Source organism: Amphimedon queenslandica, unplaced genomic scaffold (assembly GCF_000090795.2).
Source record: "Amphimedon queenslandica unplaced genomic scaffold, v1.1 AMPQUscaffold_13487, whole genome shotgun sequence".
NCBI lineage: Eukaryota > Metazoa > Porifera > Demospongiae > Haplosclerida > Niphatidae > Amphimedon > Amphimedon queenslandica.
In genome coordinates this window covers 270,559-285,278 of record NW_003546277.1, presented here as the reverse complement: position 1 = coordinate 285,278, position 14,720 = coordinate 270,559, and the positions used below count along the sequence as shown (strand labels likewise).

General features: G+C 37.5%; 4 protein-coding genes across 5 annotated transcripts; 2 read left to right on the top strand and 2 right to left on the bottom strand.

The window, feature by feature from the left end:
* Positions 1 to 37: 37 nt before the first annotated feature.
* LOC100640485 (protein regulator of cytokinesis 1-like) lies at positions 38 to 2,987 on the top strand. 2 transcript variants are annotated; one of them, XM_019993848.1, is made up of 12 exons: positions 38 to 352; positions 436 to 684; positions 732 to 902; positions 992 to 1,141; positions 1,219 to 1,366; positions 1,454 to 1,590; positions 1,656 to 1,751; positions 1,875 to 2,021; positions 2,071 to 2,144; positions 2,259 to 2,355; positions 2,403 to 2,484; positions 2,532 to 2,649. In XM_019993848.1, the coding sequence occupies exons 1-12, from the start codon at positions 77 to 79 to the stop codon at positions 2,561 to 2,563; spliced, it is 1,659 nt and encodes a 552-aa protein (XP_019849407.1). In that variant the 5' UTR covers positions 38 to 76; the 3' UTR covers positions 2,564 to 2,649. The 2 variants fall into 2 exon arrangements, with proteins under 2 accessions (XP_019849407.1, XP_019849406.1); XM_019993847.1 differs by lacking the exon at positions 2,532 to 2,649 and adding an exon at positions 2,724 to 2,987 and having other exon boundaries at positions 40 to 352; positions 2,403 to 2,531.
* On the bottom strand, positions 2,948 to 5,748 carry LOC100640358 (general transcription factor IIF subunit 1-like). The gene is made up of 11 exons (XM_003384673.2): positions 5,641 to 5,748; positions 5,495 to 5,567; positions 5,128 to 5,321; positions 4,827 to 4,928; positions 4,620 to 4,779; positions 4,510 to 4,573; positions 4,425 to 4,466; positions 4,234 to 4,376; positions 4,000 to 4,132; positions 3,575 to 3,676; positions 2,948 to 3,450 (listed from the first exon to the last, which is right to left on the bottom strand). The coding sequence occupies exons 1-11, from the start codon at positions 5,673 to 5,675 to the stop codon at positions 3,110 to 3,112; spliced, it is 1,389 nt and encodes a 462-aa protein (XP_003384721.1). The 5' UTR covers positions 5,676 to 5,748; the 3' UTR covers positions 2,948 to 3,109.
* An 85-nt stretch (positions 5,749 to 5,833) lies between these two features.
* On the top strand, positions 5,834 to 7,876 carry LOC100634096 (vesicular integral-membrane protein VIP36-like). The gene is made up of 10 exons (XM_003384625.3): positions 5,834 to 6,021; positions 6,077 to 6,178; positions 6,259 to 6,373; positions 6,445 to 6,527; positions 6,591 to 6,686; positions 6,746 to 6,811; positions 7,143 to 7,257; positions 7,319 to 7,413; positions 7,477 to 7,531; positions 7,578 to 7,876. Exons 1-10 carry the CDS (start codon positions 5,860 to 5,862, stop codon positions 7,730 to 7,732), a joined length of 1,044 nt encoding a protein of 347 aa, XP_003384673.1. The 5' UTR covers positions 5,834 to 5,859; the 3' UTR covers positions 7,733 to 7,876.
* On the bottom strand, positions 7,853 to 14,701 carry LOC100640233 (metal transporter CNNM4-like). Its single transcript, XM_003384672.3, has 5 exons — positions 13,349 to 14,701; positions 13,117 to 13,270; positions 12,655 to 12,726; positions 12,339 to 12,470; positions 7,853 to 8,708 (listed from the first exon to the last, which is right to left on the bottom strand). The coding sequence occupies exons 1-5, from the start codon at positions 14,603 to 14,605 to the stop codon at positions 7,966 to 7,968; spliced, it is 2,358 nt and encodes a 785-aa protein (XP_003384720.1). The 5' UTR covers positions 14,606 to 14,701; the 3' UTR covers positions 7,853 to 7,965.
* Positions 14,702 to 14,720: the final 19 nt, after the last annotated feature.

Genomic DNA, 14,720 nt, shown 5'->3' with positions numbered 1-14,720 from the left:
GTGTTAGCCACACCTTGAGAATCATTGCGCATGCGCAGTAGGAAAGGCACAATTCAAAGTTTCAAATTTATTAACAATGTCTTCCAAGGAGATACTCGCCATTAAAGAAAGCCTTTCTCAGCTTTTAGAGCACGAGACTATAAAGGAATTTGCTTCTATTTGGGATGCCATCGGAATAGAGGACCGGATTCGACAGGAAAGGCGAGACAAGATGTTCCAGTATCATTGTAACCTTCAATTGGAGATGCTGGAGGAAGAGAGATCGCTCAAGAAGCGACTGGAGGACAGCATCAAGAGCTGCTCCGAGGAACTAGTCCAGCTGGAAACACAACTTCATTTATCCTCCACTCTTGTGAGATATTTTAGTTTATTAATTGTAGATTTTCACCTTTTATCACTTAAAACAAAATTAATAATGAATATGTTTCATTGTAGGATAGCTATAGTTTGAAGACAATAACAGAGAAGGAAAGGTTAATACGAGAAAGAGTTGATGCACTGAACAAGATTAAACACGACAGAATGAAGAGACTCAAACGACTCATAGAAATGGAGACAGTCCTTGCTCACGGGATCGGAGAGAAACCTTCCTTTAGTCTCAAGTGGCAGTCGGAGAACCTGATCCCATCAGAAGAAGAACTTCAGAATTATCTTGAGAAAGTAGAACAACTTGAATCAATCAAGGTATGGTAATTTTGAAATGGATGTGGTCATTTCATTCTTTTAATTAGGATCAGCGTCAGGTTGAGTTTCGTAATGTCCGTGATAAGGCTCGTGCTGTGTGGGCGGAGCTTGAGACGGAGCCAACCGATGAGCTGGGGCTGAGGCTATACAGTGGAGACATCAGCCATTTTGTGTTCTCTCAAGCTAATATGAAGTCTTTGGAGGATTATTATCAGAAGGTACTGTATGATGAACACCCATTGTTTAATGACCTTTGCTGTATGAATCTCTCTCTCTCTCTCTCTCTCTCTCTCTCTCTCCTCTCTAGTTGGAATCCAGTGCAACGGAGCAAGAGAAGGAAGCCAACTACCTGAGGAACTGTATCACATCGCTATGGAAGCGACTAGAGATACCAACTGAGTTTCGCGAGGAGTTCCTCTCACAGCATCAGGGCTACAAGGACTGGGTCATCAAAGAGGTGAATGGTGACTTTATTAGATATTATTAATTTATTAACAATATGAGAGTCTATTCATGATTTCTCTCAATGTATAGTTGAAGTCTGAAGTTGACAGGTTAGATATTCTCAAGCAGTTTCACTTAGAAGGATTCATCAAGGCCACTCGGGCTGAGTTGGCCAAAGTGTGGGACCAATGTATGTTTGGGGAGAATCAGAAGAGAGAATTTGGACCTGCTTTTAATGGTACTGCAAAATGATTGAGACACATGCAGCTCAACGTATTTCTTCTCTCCATTTTTGTCTTTCCCCTACTTTTCTCTCATCCGTTAGATGATTTTACTGAAGATAACTTGAGTGCACATGAAAGTGAGCTTGACAAAATGAGAGGGTTTTATGCCGATAATAACGAGATATTCAAACTGGTTGAGAAAAGAGAATCCCTTTGGGATCAAAAGATAGAAATGGATGTGAGCTAGCCCTTTGAATACTAGTATATCTGACTCCTTATCCACTCTTGGTGTTAATTATGCAGAATCGTGCAAATGATCCAGCCAGGTTGAACAACAGAGGAGGGAAACTGCTGCAAGAGCAACGCTTGCACCAAAAAATAAATAAAGATTTACCTAAAGTATGTGAAATTATCACCATCATTATTACAACAATGATGATAACAATCATACATGTGCATGTACATGTATGGAGTGAGGTCAAAGTTAATGTCAGCTAGTTATTTCGTTGATTTCTTCTGTAGACGGAGAAAAAGTTGAAGGAGGTACTCACCCAGTGGGAAGAGGACCACACCCGCCATTTTATAATAAAGGACCAGCGTTACCTTGACAACCTTGACTCAAGATGGGAGGAGTATCACCAATCAAAGGAACAGGAGAAGATCAAGAGAGTAAGAGGAGGAGGAGGAGTGGAGACCATTTAAAAATACTTTTATGTAGCAACAAATCAAAGCTGAGACCACAGTAATGGAAATGAAGTTTGGAAGCAAACCACAGACCCCAACACCAAAGAGGTAGCCAATTATAATGATATTATTATTATTATTATTATTATTATTATTATTATTATTATTATTATTATTATTATTATTATTATTGATTATTATTATTATTATTGATTATTTTAGGAAAGCTGTTGCTCCAGTGTCTAATGACAGAGCACCTAAAGTTGCTAGAGTAACACCTGCTCCTTCTCCATTAGTAAAAGCCACTACTAATAAGATAGTAAGTATATACACTTGAGCTGGTAACTCATTTTAATGATCCACTAGACCCCAGCTCGTAGGCTACCAAGGCATCAGAATAAAGTACTTAAGGACAAGAATAAAAGCAATCCAGCGACCCCTGAACCAGGTTTTGACTTTTCATTGGCCTCTGCAGGGTCTTATACTGATTTTCAGGTAAACCACACCAGAGGACAAGGAATTTTTAAGCTGGTGAAATCATTGAACAACACAGCTATAATCAATCATTTATCATTATTTTGTATTATACATGTTTTTTTCTCAACGTTTTCTTTCCTTTTACTAATTTCTACAAACTTTTCCACGTCCTTTTCCTTTCTCCTCCCCCTCTCTCTCTCCCACACACAGCGTGCCATCACATTTGGCCCACCAAACAATCGCTCCAGTGTTGTATCTACAAAATCATCTAAAGCCAATGTCTCATGAAGAAGAATTGGCTAATAAATATACATCAACATATCTTGCTTTATTTCATAACACAAACATACACACACATAATACAATAGTCAGTCATTTTTAAATGATTATCATTATGTCTCTGTCTCTCTTTATTACAAGTATGATTGTTGTCCTTTATTTTAGAAAATAGTGATTGTACTAATTTATCTTAAATTTACAGTTTTTGGTATAATAGCATGATAATGTTAGCATGTTATTTCATTGAAATACAATAATGTCCACTTTTAAAAAGTTTATCACAACTTCACAAGTACTAAGTGGATTGATGGAGACTGCTATGAGTCTCCTTTAGAGCGAATGGAATATCTCTTCTTCTTATCAACCACTTGTGTCTCTATCAGTGACATTGATGAGTTAAGTATAGCAGCAAGAGCTCCTGTAATGGAGTCTTTATCCATTTCTGGCTTTAACTTTATGAATTTCTTCATCAATGCTTTAGAAGTCATTGGCTTCCTTGATAAATACTTGTACACCTCATGAGTGGTGATCCTATCTGGTCTTATGGGCTGTTTCTCCTCCTCCTCTTTCCTGATCTTCTTCTTTGATGGTCCTTCCACTGATGGAGACTCCAACACTCTCTTTGTACTACCAGCACTCCCTTTTGACGGACTTGAAGCTAAGCAAACCATAATAATAATATATATCTATTGCTGATTTATTGATGTAAAATTAATATTGGTGGTTGGTGAGATTTTCTCATATAAATTCACCGGTTATCATTACTAGTAACCATCTCATACTTTTCTGATTGGATTCTTTGCTTTCTTCTTCAGACTCCAATTCTTCTTCTTCTTCTTCTTTGACTGGTTCTTGCTTGCGTATAATTGCCTTCAACTCTTTTCCTACAACACAATACTGTAATAGAGGTTATCATATTTCACAGGAGTCTTTTTGCTTGTCACGGATTTCGTGACAATGGAACTAATGGGTTTTTTTGCTTGTCACGGATTTCGTGACAATGGAACTAATGGGTTTTTTTGCTTGTCACGGATTTCGTGACAATGGAACTAATGGGTTTTTGCTTGTCACAGATTTCATGACAATGGAACTAATGGGTTTTTGGCATTAGGAGATAAACTTAATTGTATAAAGGTGGGGTATCATGAGGGCAAAAATGAAATTTATAAATTTTTTAAAGTTGCTCCAAAATCAGATCAAAATTTACCACTTTCAGTTAGGTCCTCTCCTTCATCAGATGAAGATGAGCTTTTATCCCCAAACACTTCATCAATCCCTCCTTCCTCCTTCCTCTCAACTTCAGCATCATCTCTTGGCTGCTCCTTCACCTCTTTGAGAAGCTTAAGACAAAAACAAAAACAGAAACACCAAAATTAACCAAATATAAAATGAATTTGTTGACTCTCATTAACTGCATGGCTACATTATTAGAGGGGCTCACTCTTTCCTCTTCTCCATCAGAGCTGGTGGTTGAATAATAATCCATTTCTTGTGATTCCATGTCACCTTCATCAGTCTCTTCTCCTGCCTCGCTGTCATCATTCTTAACAGCTGCTGAGGCTTTCCTTTTCTTCTTAGAATCTCCTTCACATATACAACCATGTGTAGGGTGTAATATTCATCATCAATTACCTTTCTTGCCTTTCTTTCCTTTACTGGAAGATTTGGGTTTATCTTAAATAAATGATTATAATTATATTGATAGAGTATTTAATACCATCAGTGTCACTCCCAACTGATGAAAACTCAGCCTCTGAATCAGAGTCCTTGGCAGCTTTTGACTATAAAATGTCATTCTTTATGCTCCCTCTCTCTCTCCTCTCTTACTGTGACTGTCAGTGGGTCAGTTTCATCTTCTGTCTTCTCCTTGATCCTCTTGCTCATCATAATCGAGAAATAATTGAGTGTCTTGTGTCTCTTCTCAAATCTCTCTTCTGCCTCCTCGTCATTCAAATAATTATATTTGACAGGAGGTACAAAGTTATACCTGACAGGAACATAAATTGATGATGACAATGAGTTAAAGGTCAGTACCAGTTTGAAATGGGATAAGCTTCAAATGAGTTATTGGCTCCAAGAGACAGGAGGTAATAAGAGGCACTGCTGTTAATCCCACCTTCCTTACGTCCTATAAAACTATGATACAATTAACATAATAAATTGCTCATCTCATTTATATACATGCACTATAATAATCTATAATAATAATAGTTATCTGTCCTTAAGTACATTGTACTAGCTTATACTGGTACTTAGCCTATAAGGATTTTGTTCTATTGATCCTCTTAAAACTGTTACACATGCACATGTTTCTAAACAGTTTCTTTCTCTTAACTGTTTTCCTCCTTTCTTGTGTTCTCTGAGTATCCATGGCTGATCAGCTGGGTTGGCTTTCCTAGCACGAAAGCCACGCCTCCTTCTCTTGGCGTCCTCTCTCTCCTTCTGCCTGTACTCTGTTCCCTCTCCTTCAAGGACTCGCTCAACCTTTCCCTCGTCCTGTTCCTTTGTCTCTTGGCGATCCAACTTGGGCTACATACCAAAAAAGTTTTTAATTAACAGATTAATGTCAAGGGACAGTCAAGGACATGCAGCATTAATAAAATTGGTGTTATGCTTTACCTAATAGCCGTACGTAATTCACTACAAATTGCTGCATGATTATTACATAATTATATATAACTTTTTAATTTTTAAAAATTTACATTAGTGAGTTGCTGAAGGTCACAATTGTGTGGTGGCTTGAATCTCATTATATTATACTCTTTGTTGTCTGGACTATAAAAGAGAAAAAGGATATTTAAAATGGAGGGATACTTCTTGATTGATGGTCTGTCATGGTGTGACTAACTTTCCAAGTTTGACTGAATATTCTTGAGTGGCCATGATAAAACACGAATTATAACTAGTAATAAACTACTGCTAATTTTACGGAAACTCATATCCGTAAAACACCGCAGAATCAAACCGGAAGTAAATCTAATGTTACAGATCACCGGAGTTTTACGGATAAAAAATTTCGTAAATTCCCACTTTACTAGCCAGTAGCCACTCCTCCTTTCTTTCTGTCATGGAAGTCATGCGACTCTTTCCTGCTCTCATTCTATTCTCTCTCCTTTCTCTCTCTCTCGCTAACAAGGACTGGGATGATCCAGAAAGGCTGGCAGAGGAAGAGGGGTATTATAAAAGAGAACACTCGCTCACACAGCCTTATCAAGGAAGAGGAATGGATGTTAGTAGCAGATATTATTATTTAAAATCAACACCTTCTTTATTATACTAACCAGATACCATTCTGGGAGTTTGGAGGGTCCACTGTGGTTACTAATGATTACGTTCGTCTGACCCCAGACCGTCAGAGCAAGCAGGGATCGCTCTGGAATCACGTGGTCAGAATTTATTTCATTTTAGTTCAATTTTAAGCGAGCGTACATTTGAAATAATTTGAGCTCATTAGTCTTTTCTTTAGCCAGTAGGTGTTCATAATTGGGAGATACTCATTCATTTTCATGTTCATGGGGCAGGGAAGACGTTATTTGGGGACGGTTTTGCCATTTGGTACACAAAAGAAAGAAACGTAATGGGTAAGGATCAGTTGGCACCAAACTTGTAATATCATAATTCTGATGATACTGTGACTTTATCTGTTGTTTAGGACCAGTTTTTGGCAATCAGGACTATTTTGTTGGACTAGGTGTCTTCTTTGATACATACAGCAACCACAATGGAGAACATGCTGTAAGTCTATTACTCCCTCCCTCTCTCTCTCCATCATGTCCTCTCTCTCTCTTTCTGTCTTAGCATGAACATCCTTACATTTCTGCCATGGTGAATAACGGGAGTCTTCATTATGATCATGATAGAGATGGTACCCACAGTCAAATGGCTGGTTGTCACGTAAGACCAGTTCACTATAAGATACAGTACATCCTCTCCCTCTCTCTTTCTTCCTTCAGGCTAAGTTTCGTAACTCTGATGAAGACACTCTGGTTGCCATTTCTTACATCAACAGGCAACTAATAGTATGTTTACCTTATGATTCTGTTGCTACTCAGTACTAACTATTATCAAGAGTAAATAATACCTAAAGAGAGTATCCAATGGGGCCCATCTCAGCTGCTGCAAGTGTGTGGATTTTAATTTTTAAGAACTGTCACGTTCAGTATACTTCTGTATATTATCAACCCATCTGTATAAACATTGATTCAAAACTACTGTAGTATCCTGAATGTGACTTCTTTAAAATCCACACACTTGCAGGAGGCCTCAATAGGCCCGTTGGATACTCTCTTTAGGTATTATTTGCCGACACTATAACTATTGTATTCATTACTGTTGTTACTACTGATGCAGTTGATGACTAACATCAATGGTGGTCGCTCCTGGGAGCCTTGCTTTGTCATAAATGACGTTGACCTTCCCACTGGGTATTACATTGGGTTCACTGCTACCACTGGAGATCTTGCTGGTATGTCATATCTTGATCTCTTTATGCTTCACTGTCTCTCTCTCTCTCTCTCTCTCCTTAGACAATCACGATATCATTTCAGTGAAACTTTACGATGTTGAGAGTCAAGACCCACCAACTCCTCCTAAAGCTAATGCTGAGAATACAGTCACTCAAGTACAGCTAATCCTTTACAGCAATCCATTGATCAGTTCCTTCTCTCTTGTGTCCTATTCCTAGGAACCTGATTGGTCCACTGTAGTACCTCGTGCCGCCAGTCAAGAGCTTCCAAGACGTAAGTCCTTATTCTCATTGAGTTTTTGTTTTATTTCTAACATCAGCTCATGTGGAGGATAGCAAGCCATTCCTTAAGCCATTCTGGTATCGGTTCTTCTCTGTGACAATGCTTGGGGTACTTATTGTCGTCTTTGTTGGCGTGGTCGGAGGTGTCATTTGGAAGAGACGGCACGAACGTAACAAGAAAAGATTCTTTTAGTTGGTACCATGCACACACTGACACTGTATAAGCTTCACTCTCTCTCTCTCTCTCTCTCTGTTGCTTAATCTGCTATGATGACTCTTTTGATTTAATTATTATTATTTTTTGTTAATATTGAGATTCATTTTTATATTAATGAAATAAACACAACAGCAGTCTAAACAACAACAACAACAACAACAATAATAATAATAATAATAATAAGTAGTAGTAGTGATATTATGGCAAGATTATACTCTGGTCTCCCTGTTGCAAGTTACAATGGTGTCTTCACTAATAATAAGGCTACTAGTTCTACTATCATTAATATCATTAGTCACCATAACTGGAACAGTAAGACTCAACTCCTTCTCATCAATCAAAGGAGCTTCAGATTCAGCAGTGCTATGAGTTAAAGAGCCAGGTCCCCCCAGAGGAGAGCCAGCAGTACTGGCACCATTACTGTTGCTGTGTGATGCTCCAATGGAAAGGCCTTGAAGGGGCTTTGTTCTCAGTAGGTGAGTTATGTTAGTCAGACCTGCTTTACCAGCTAGACTAGCCTCAAGATCAGTAGTTTCTGCCACCTCCCATTCCTTGTTGAACACCTCAGCACTGACCGTTTGGCTCTGCTCATTCTCAAAACGAGACGCTTTCAGAGCCGCTAGGTAACGCCTCTTGGTAACTATGACAACAAGACATTCAACAGGACCCATTGAGACGGTAAAGTCAGGAACGTAGGCAGTGTCACTGTATGGTTCAAGGAGGCACTTGGAACCAAAAGTATAGAACCCGTGAGCTTGGAACTGGAGCCCCTCCTCCCCAATGGTGACTAGTAGCATTCCTTCTAGTATCAAGGTGAAGTAGTTAGCAGGGGTACCTGATTGGTAGAGGAGGAAGTCTGACCTTTCTCTTGATAGTTTAAACACAATGTCTTGTCTTAGCAGGTGACTGAGGACATTCTTTGTGATGTGAGAAGAGTTGAAAGGAGGAACAGCTAATGGAGGAAGAACAAACACTCGTGAACATAAAGCAACGTAAGGACAGGGACATGAATGAATGTAGGATCAAATACTGCAGGAGACTTTGCATGCATGGGCATATAGAGCATCAAAAAAAGTAATAAAAATTTCGGGAGATTTCGGAGCCATTTTTTGGAAAAAACCCTGGGCTATAGCCTTGGGTATTTTTCAGAATTTTGACGTCTTCTTAAAATGGCTGAAACTCGAAAAATTCAAGTCGGAATCACCTCAAACTTGCTACACAGCATAAGTACATCAATATGTATCAGAAAATGTAATAAAAATGTGGGGTGATTTTTTAACCATTTTTTGGAAAAAACCATGGGCTATAGCCTTGGGTATTTTTCAGAATTTTGACGTTTTCTTAAAATGGCTGAAACTCGAAAAATTCAAGTCGGAATCACCTCAAACTTGCTACACAGCATAAGTACATCAATATGTATCAGAAAATGTAATAAAAATGTGGGGTGATTTTTTAACCATTTTTTGGAAAAAACCATGGGCTATAGCCTTGGGTATTTTTCAGAATTTTGACGTTTTCTTAAAATGGCTGTAACTTGAAAAATTCAAGTCGGAATTAGCTCAAACTTGCTACACAGCATAAGGACATCAATATGTATCAGAAAACGTAATAAAAATTTGGAGTGATTTTTTAGCCATTTTTTGGAAAAAACCATGGGCTATAGCCTTGGGTATTTTTCAGAATTTTGACGTTTTCTTAAAATGGCTATAACTTGAAAAATTCAAGTCGGAATTAGCTCAAACTTGCTACACAGCATAAGGACATCAATATGTATCAGAAAACGTAATAAAAATTTGGAGTGATTTTTTAGCCATTTTTTGGAAAAAACCATGGGCTATAGCCTTGGGTATTTTTCAGAATTTTGACGTTTTCTTAAAATGGCTATAACTTGAAAAATTCAAGTCGGAATTAGCTCAAACTTGCTACACAGCATAAGGACATCAATATGTATCAGAAAACGTAATAAAAATTTGGAGTGATTTTTTAGCCATTTTTTGGAAAAAACCATGGGCTATAGCCTTGGGTACTTTTCAGAATTTTGACACTTTCTTAAAATGGCCGAAACTTGAAAAATTCAAGTCGGAATTAGCTCAAACTTGCTACACAGCATAAGGACATCAATATGTATCAGAAAATGTAATAAAAATTTGGAGTGATTTTTTAGCCATTTTTTGGAAAAAACCATGGGCTATAGCCTTGGGTATTTTTCAGAATTTTGACGTCTTCTTAAAATGGCTGAAACTCGTAAAATTCAAGTCGGAATCACCTCAAACTTGCTACACAGCATAAGTACATCAATATGTATCAGAAAATGTAATAAAAATGTGGGGTGATTTTTTAGCCATTTTTTGGAAAAAACCATGGGCTATAGCCTTGGGTATTTTTCAGAATTTTGACGTTTTCTTAAAATGGCTGTAACTTGAAAAATTCAAGTCGGAATTAGCTCAAACTTGCTACACAGCATAAGGACATCAATATGTATCAGAAAACGTAATAAAAATTTGGAGTGATTTTTTAGCCATTTTTTGGAAAAAACCATGGGCTATAGCCTTGGGTATTTTTCAGAATTTTGACGTCTTCTTAAAATGGCTATAACTTGAAAAATTCAAGTCGGAATTAGCTCAAACTTGCTACACAGCATAAGGACATCAATATGTATCAGAAAACGTAATAAAAATTTGGAGTGATTTTTTAGCCATTTTTTGGAAAAAACCCTGGGCTATAGCCTTGGGTATTTTTCAGAATTTTGACGTCTTCTTAAAATGGCTGAAACTCGAAAAATTCAAGTCGGAATCACCTCAAACTTGCTACACAGCATAAGTACATCAATATGTATCAGAAAATGTAATAAAAATGTGGGGTGATTTTTTAGCCATTTTTTGGAAAAAACCATGGGCTATAGCCTTGGGTATTTTTCAGAATTTTGACGTTTTCTTAAAATGGCTGTAACTTGAAAAATTCAAGTCGGAATTAGCTCAAACTTGCTACACAGCATAAGGACATCAATATGTATCAGAAAATGTAATAAAAATTTGGAGTGATTTTTTAGCCATTTTTTGGAAAAAACCATGGGCTATAGCCTTGGGTATTTTTCAGAATTTTGACGTCTTCTTAAAATGGCTGTAACTTGAAAAATTCAAGTCGGAATTAGCTCAAACTTGCTACACAGCATAAGGACATCAATATGTATCAGAAAACGTAATAAAAATTTGGAGTGATTTTTTAGCCATTTTTTGGAAAAAACCATGGGCTATAGCCTTGGGTACTTTTCAGAATTTTGACACTTTCTTAAAATGGCCGAAACTCGAAAAATTCAAGTCGGAATCACCTCAAACTTTCTACACAGCATAAGGACATCAATATGTATCAGAAAATTTAATAAAAATTTGGGATGATTTTTTAGCCATTTTTTGGAAAAAACCATGGGCTATAGCCTTGGGTATTTTTCAGAATTTTGACGTTTTCTTAAAATGGCCGTAACTTGAAAAATTCAAGTCGGAATTAGCTCAAACTTGCTACACAGCATAAGGACATCAATATGTATCAGAAAATGTAATAAAAATTTGGAGTGATTTTTTAGCCATTTTTTGGAAAAAACCATGGGCTATAGCCTTGGGTATTTTTCAGAATTTTGACGTCTTCTTAAAATGGCTGAAACTCGTAAAATTCAAGTCGGAATCACCTCAAACTTGCTACACAGCATAAGTACATCAATATGTATCAGAAAATGTAATAAAAATGTGGGGTGATTTTTTTAGCCATTTTTTGGAAAAACCATGGGCTATAGCCTTGGGTATTTTTCAGAATTTTGACGTTTTCTTAAAATGGCCGTAACTTGAAAAATTCAAGTCGGAATTAGCTCAAACTTGCTACACAGCATAAGGACATCAATATGTATCAGAAAATGTACCTTAAGGTTACTTTTAAATGCGGGTACTATTAATTGCAAATTTTGCGTTTGGGTTAAAAATCGCAATTATTAATACACGCAATTATTAATAATGACATCATGATACCATATAACTATTGGTAATAATTACTTAATCGCAATTTTTAATACCAGCAAAATCTACCTTGTGCTAAAATCGCAAAATTTAGTACCCGCAATTAAAAGTTACTCTAAGGTAATAAAAATGTGGGGTGATTTTTTAGCCATTTTTTGAAAAAAACCATGGGCTATAGCCTTGGGTACTTTTCAGAATTTTGACGTTTTCATAAATTGGCCGTAACTTTAAAAATTGAAGTCGGAATCACCTCAAACTTGCTATACAGCATAAGTACATCAATATGTATCAGAAAATGTAATAAAAATTTGGAGTGATTTCGGTGGCTCATTTCTAAAAGTGCTCATAACTTGGTTTGGCTCAATGCACAAGTTAAAAATTCCCATTAATTTGCAAAGGAACAACAACATTCATCCATACACTGACTACTGAAAGTGAAAATCAAACAAAAAATACATTAAAAATCCCTTCCCCACCCACATGAACGCTACACCAGTATACACTTAATAATAATAATAATAATAATAATAATAATAATAATAATAATAATAATAATAATAATAATAATAAAGTCTTACAAGAGGAGAGGAATTGTGTGACAGCCAGGACCTGCTGTGGGGATAAGCTAATGACAGGGGTAGTGTACATCATCTCAGTCACAGCTGCAATGTTATTGTCTCTCTTTCTCTTCTTCTGTGTCTTGTTGTCCTCTACAGATATAAACAGCAAAGCATGAACTAACACACCATTTCCATTAACAACAACAACAAAAACAACAACAACAATAATAATAATAATTGGATTCCAGACTTCAAGTATAATAATTGTAATATAATGTGCAATAACTTAAACTTTAATAAAGTGTGTGGTATAACATAATTATGTTTCTCTTACCAAATTGATCATACTCATCAACAATCTGACGTCCTATTATCGCTTCTATGATATCCTCTAGAGTTATGATACCTTGAATGGAGAGGGAGGGGGAGAGAGAGAGAGAGAAAATCAACTTTTGATAGCATAAGTACATGCAGCAGCCTCCAAGTTCAAGCTAATATAAATCTAATCAAACTAATCTCTCTTCTATAGTAAACATGACCTGTATCACCTCAGTCAGTCACTGGCTGCTGCTGCTGACTGTACTCTAATCAATACATCAACAACTAATCACAACCAACTCTCTCTTTCTTGTAAGACATTGACTCCATAATCATCACATCCTCCCAGGACATACAATCATCTCCACACAATACCTTCACTAGTACTTATACACAAGTATGGTGGAGCTAGCCCAATACGTGTACATGTACATACAAGTATACATCAATAATCATGAGAGTCTCTCATAGACTCTACCTAGTATCTTGTACTCGTTATCTGCTCCTTCCACTTCAACAATATCCTTAACAATGGCAATATGGCAGCCAGTATCCACAAAATCCTTCAGCTGCTTCTCAAGTGTCGTATCAAAGAACACAAAGTTGGGATGACGATTATAAAAATCCTTCAACTGTAACAGGAGAGAGAAAACATACACAAAATATTCATTAAAAAGCTTTCGCAAAAAAAGTATTTTTAGAGGTATTACCTGACGAATAGGTATGCAGTCTTCTGGATCAATAAAAGTCAAGTCCCTCAAGTGGAGTATTCCGACTATGTTGTTCCTGTCTTCTTCGTAAATTGGCATTCGGCTGAAGCCGCTGTCGTAAATCTGTTTCATTGTCTCAAAGTTGAGTACCATATCAATATCAACGCAAAAGACGTGTTCGTATTTAGTCATGATCTCTGTCACTGTCCGGTCTTTGAAGTTAAGAGCACCTGATAGTATCCCTAGCTCGTAGTCATTAATATCAGCATCTTCTTTCGTTACTTTCAGTAGCTCCAACAGCTGCTGGCGATTGTAGACAGCACCAATCTCTTTCCCAAGAATAAGATTGAGGATCAGACTGATGGGAAAGGCAAGGGGGAACGTGACCACCATGAATATATAGGTCAGCCATATTGTGTAGGCACCGATCAAGAGACCATAACGGGAACAAATGGCCTGAGGAACGATCTCTCCAAATATAACGATAGCCAGGGTGGAGCCTATCACTGCATATATACCACTTCCAATAACATTATCAAGTAATATTGTAAAAGTGCTGTTCACCAATACGTTGCCTAGCAACAGCGTGCAGAGGAGGTAGTTACCATAGCGACGGACCCTATGTATGATTTTGGCGTAACGCTGCTGTTTCTTAGAACCACTCCTCATCACTATCTTAAGAGTGGTTGGATCAAGAGCCATTAGGCCTAGGTTAAGACCAGAGAACAGCCCAGAGAGAACCATCAGTATAAGGATGAATATGATAGTCACTGGCAGGGGGAGGAGAGAAGAGCTGGGCTGACTGACGACTAGTTGCAGGTCTGTACCTTGGTGAGTAAAGTCTTCATTGTCATCATTTCTCAAACAAAAATATAAAACTTTATTTGTAGAGATGAGAGGGAATGTCACGTTATAGAGAGATCTGACAATGGGAGGTTCTAGAGGTGTCACCCTAAGGACGGATATGGTACCAAAGAGAGAACTGGCTTCATCACAATTTGTACTGGACTCTGTCCATTTTATGAGGGAAGAGTTGGTCAAATTGTAGCCAATGACAAGGAGAGAGTGAGAGAGTGTGGGGTCTAGACTGATGACTCCTGTGTCTGTTGTCTCGTACTTGCTTCCTTGAGGGACAAATGAAACTAGCTGAGACCAAGAGGGCTGGGTGAGTACTAAAAGGAAGAAGACTAAAGAGAGAGAGATGTGGCGGCCATGACCACCAAAGACAAAGTGTTTATGCTTGCAAGAGAAGTACATTCAACGATAAGGCAGGCAGGGGTCCTTTAGCTGCCTGCAGAATGAAAGAGAAGAGTAAGTTGATTTTGCTTGCCTCAGTCAGCTTATGCAATATGCAATATGAAAATGTTAGGCA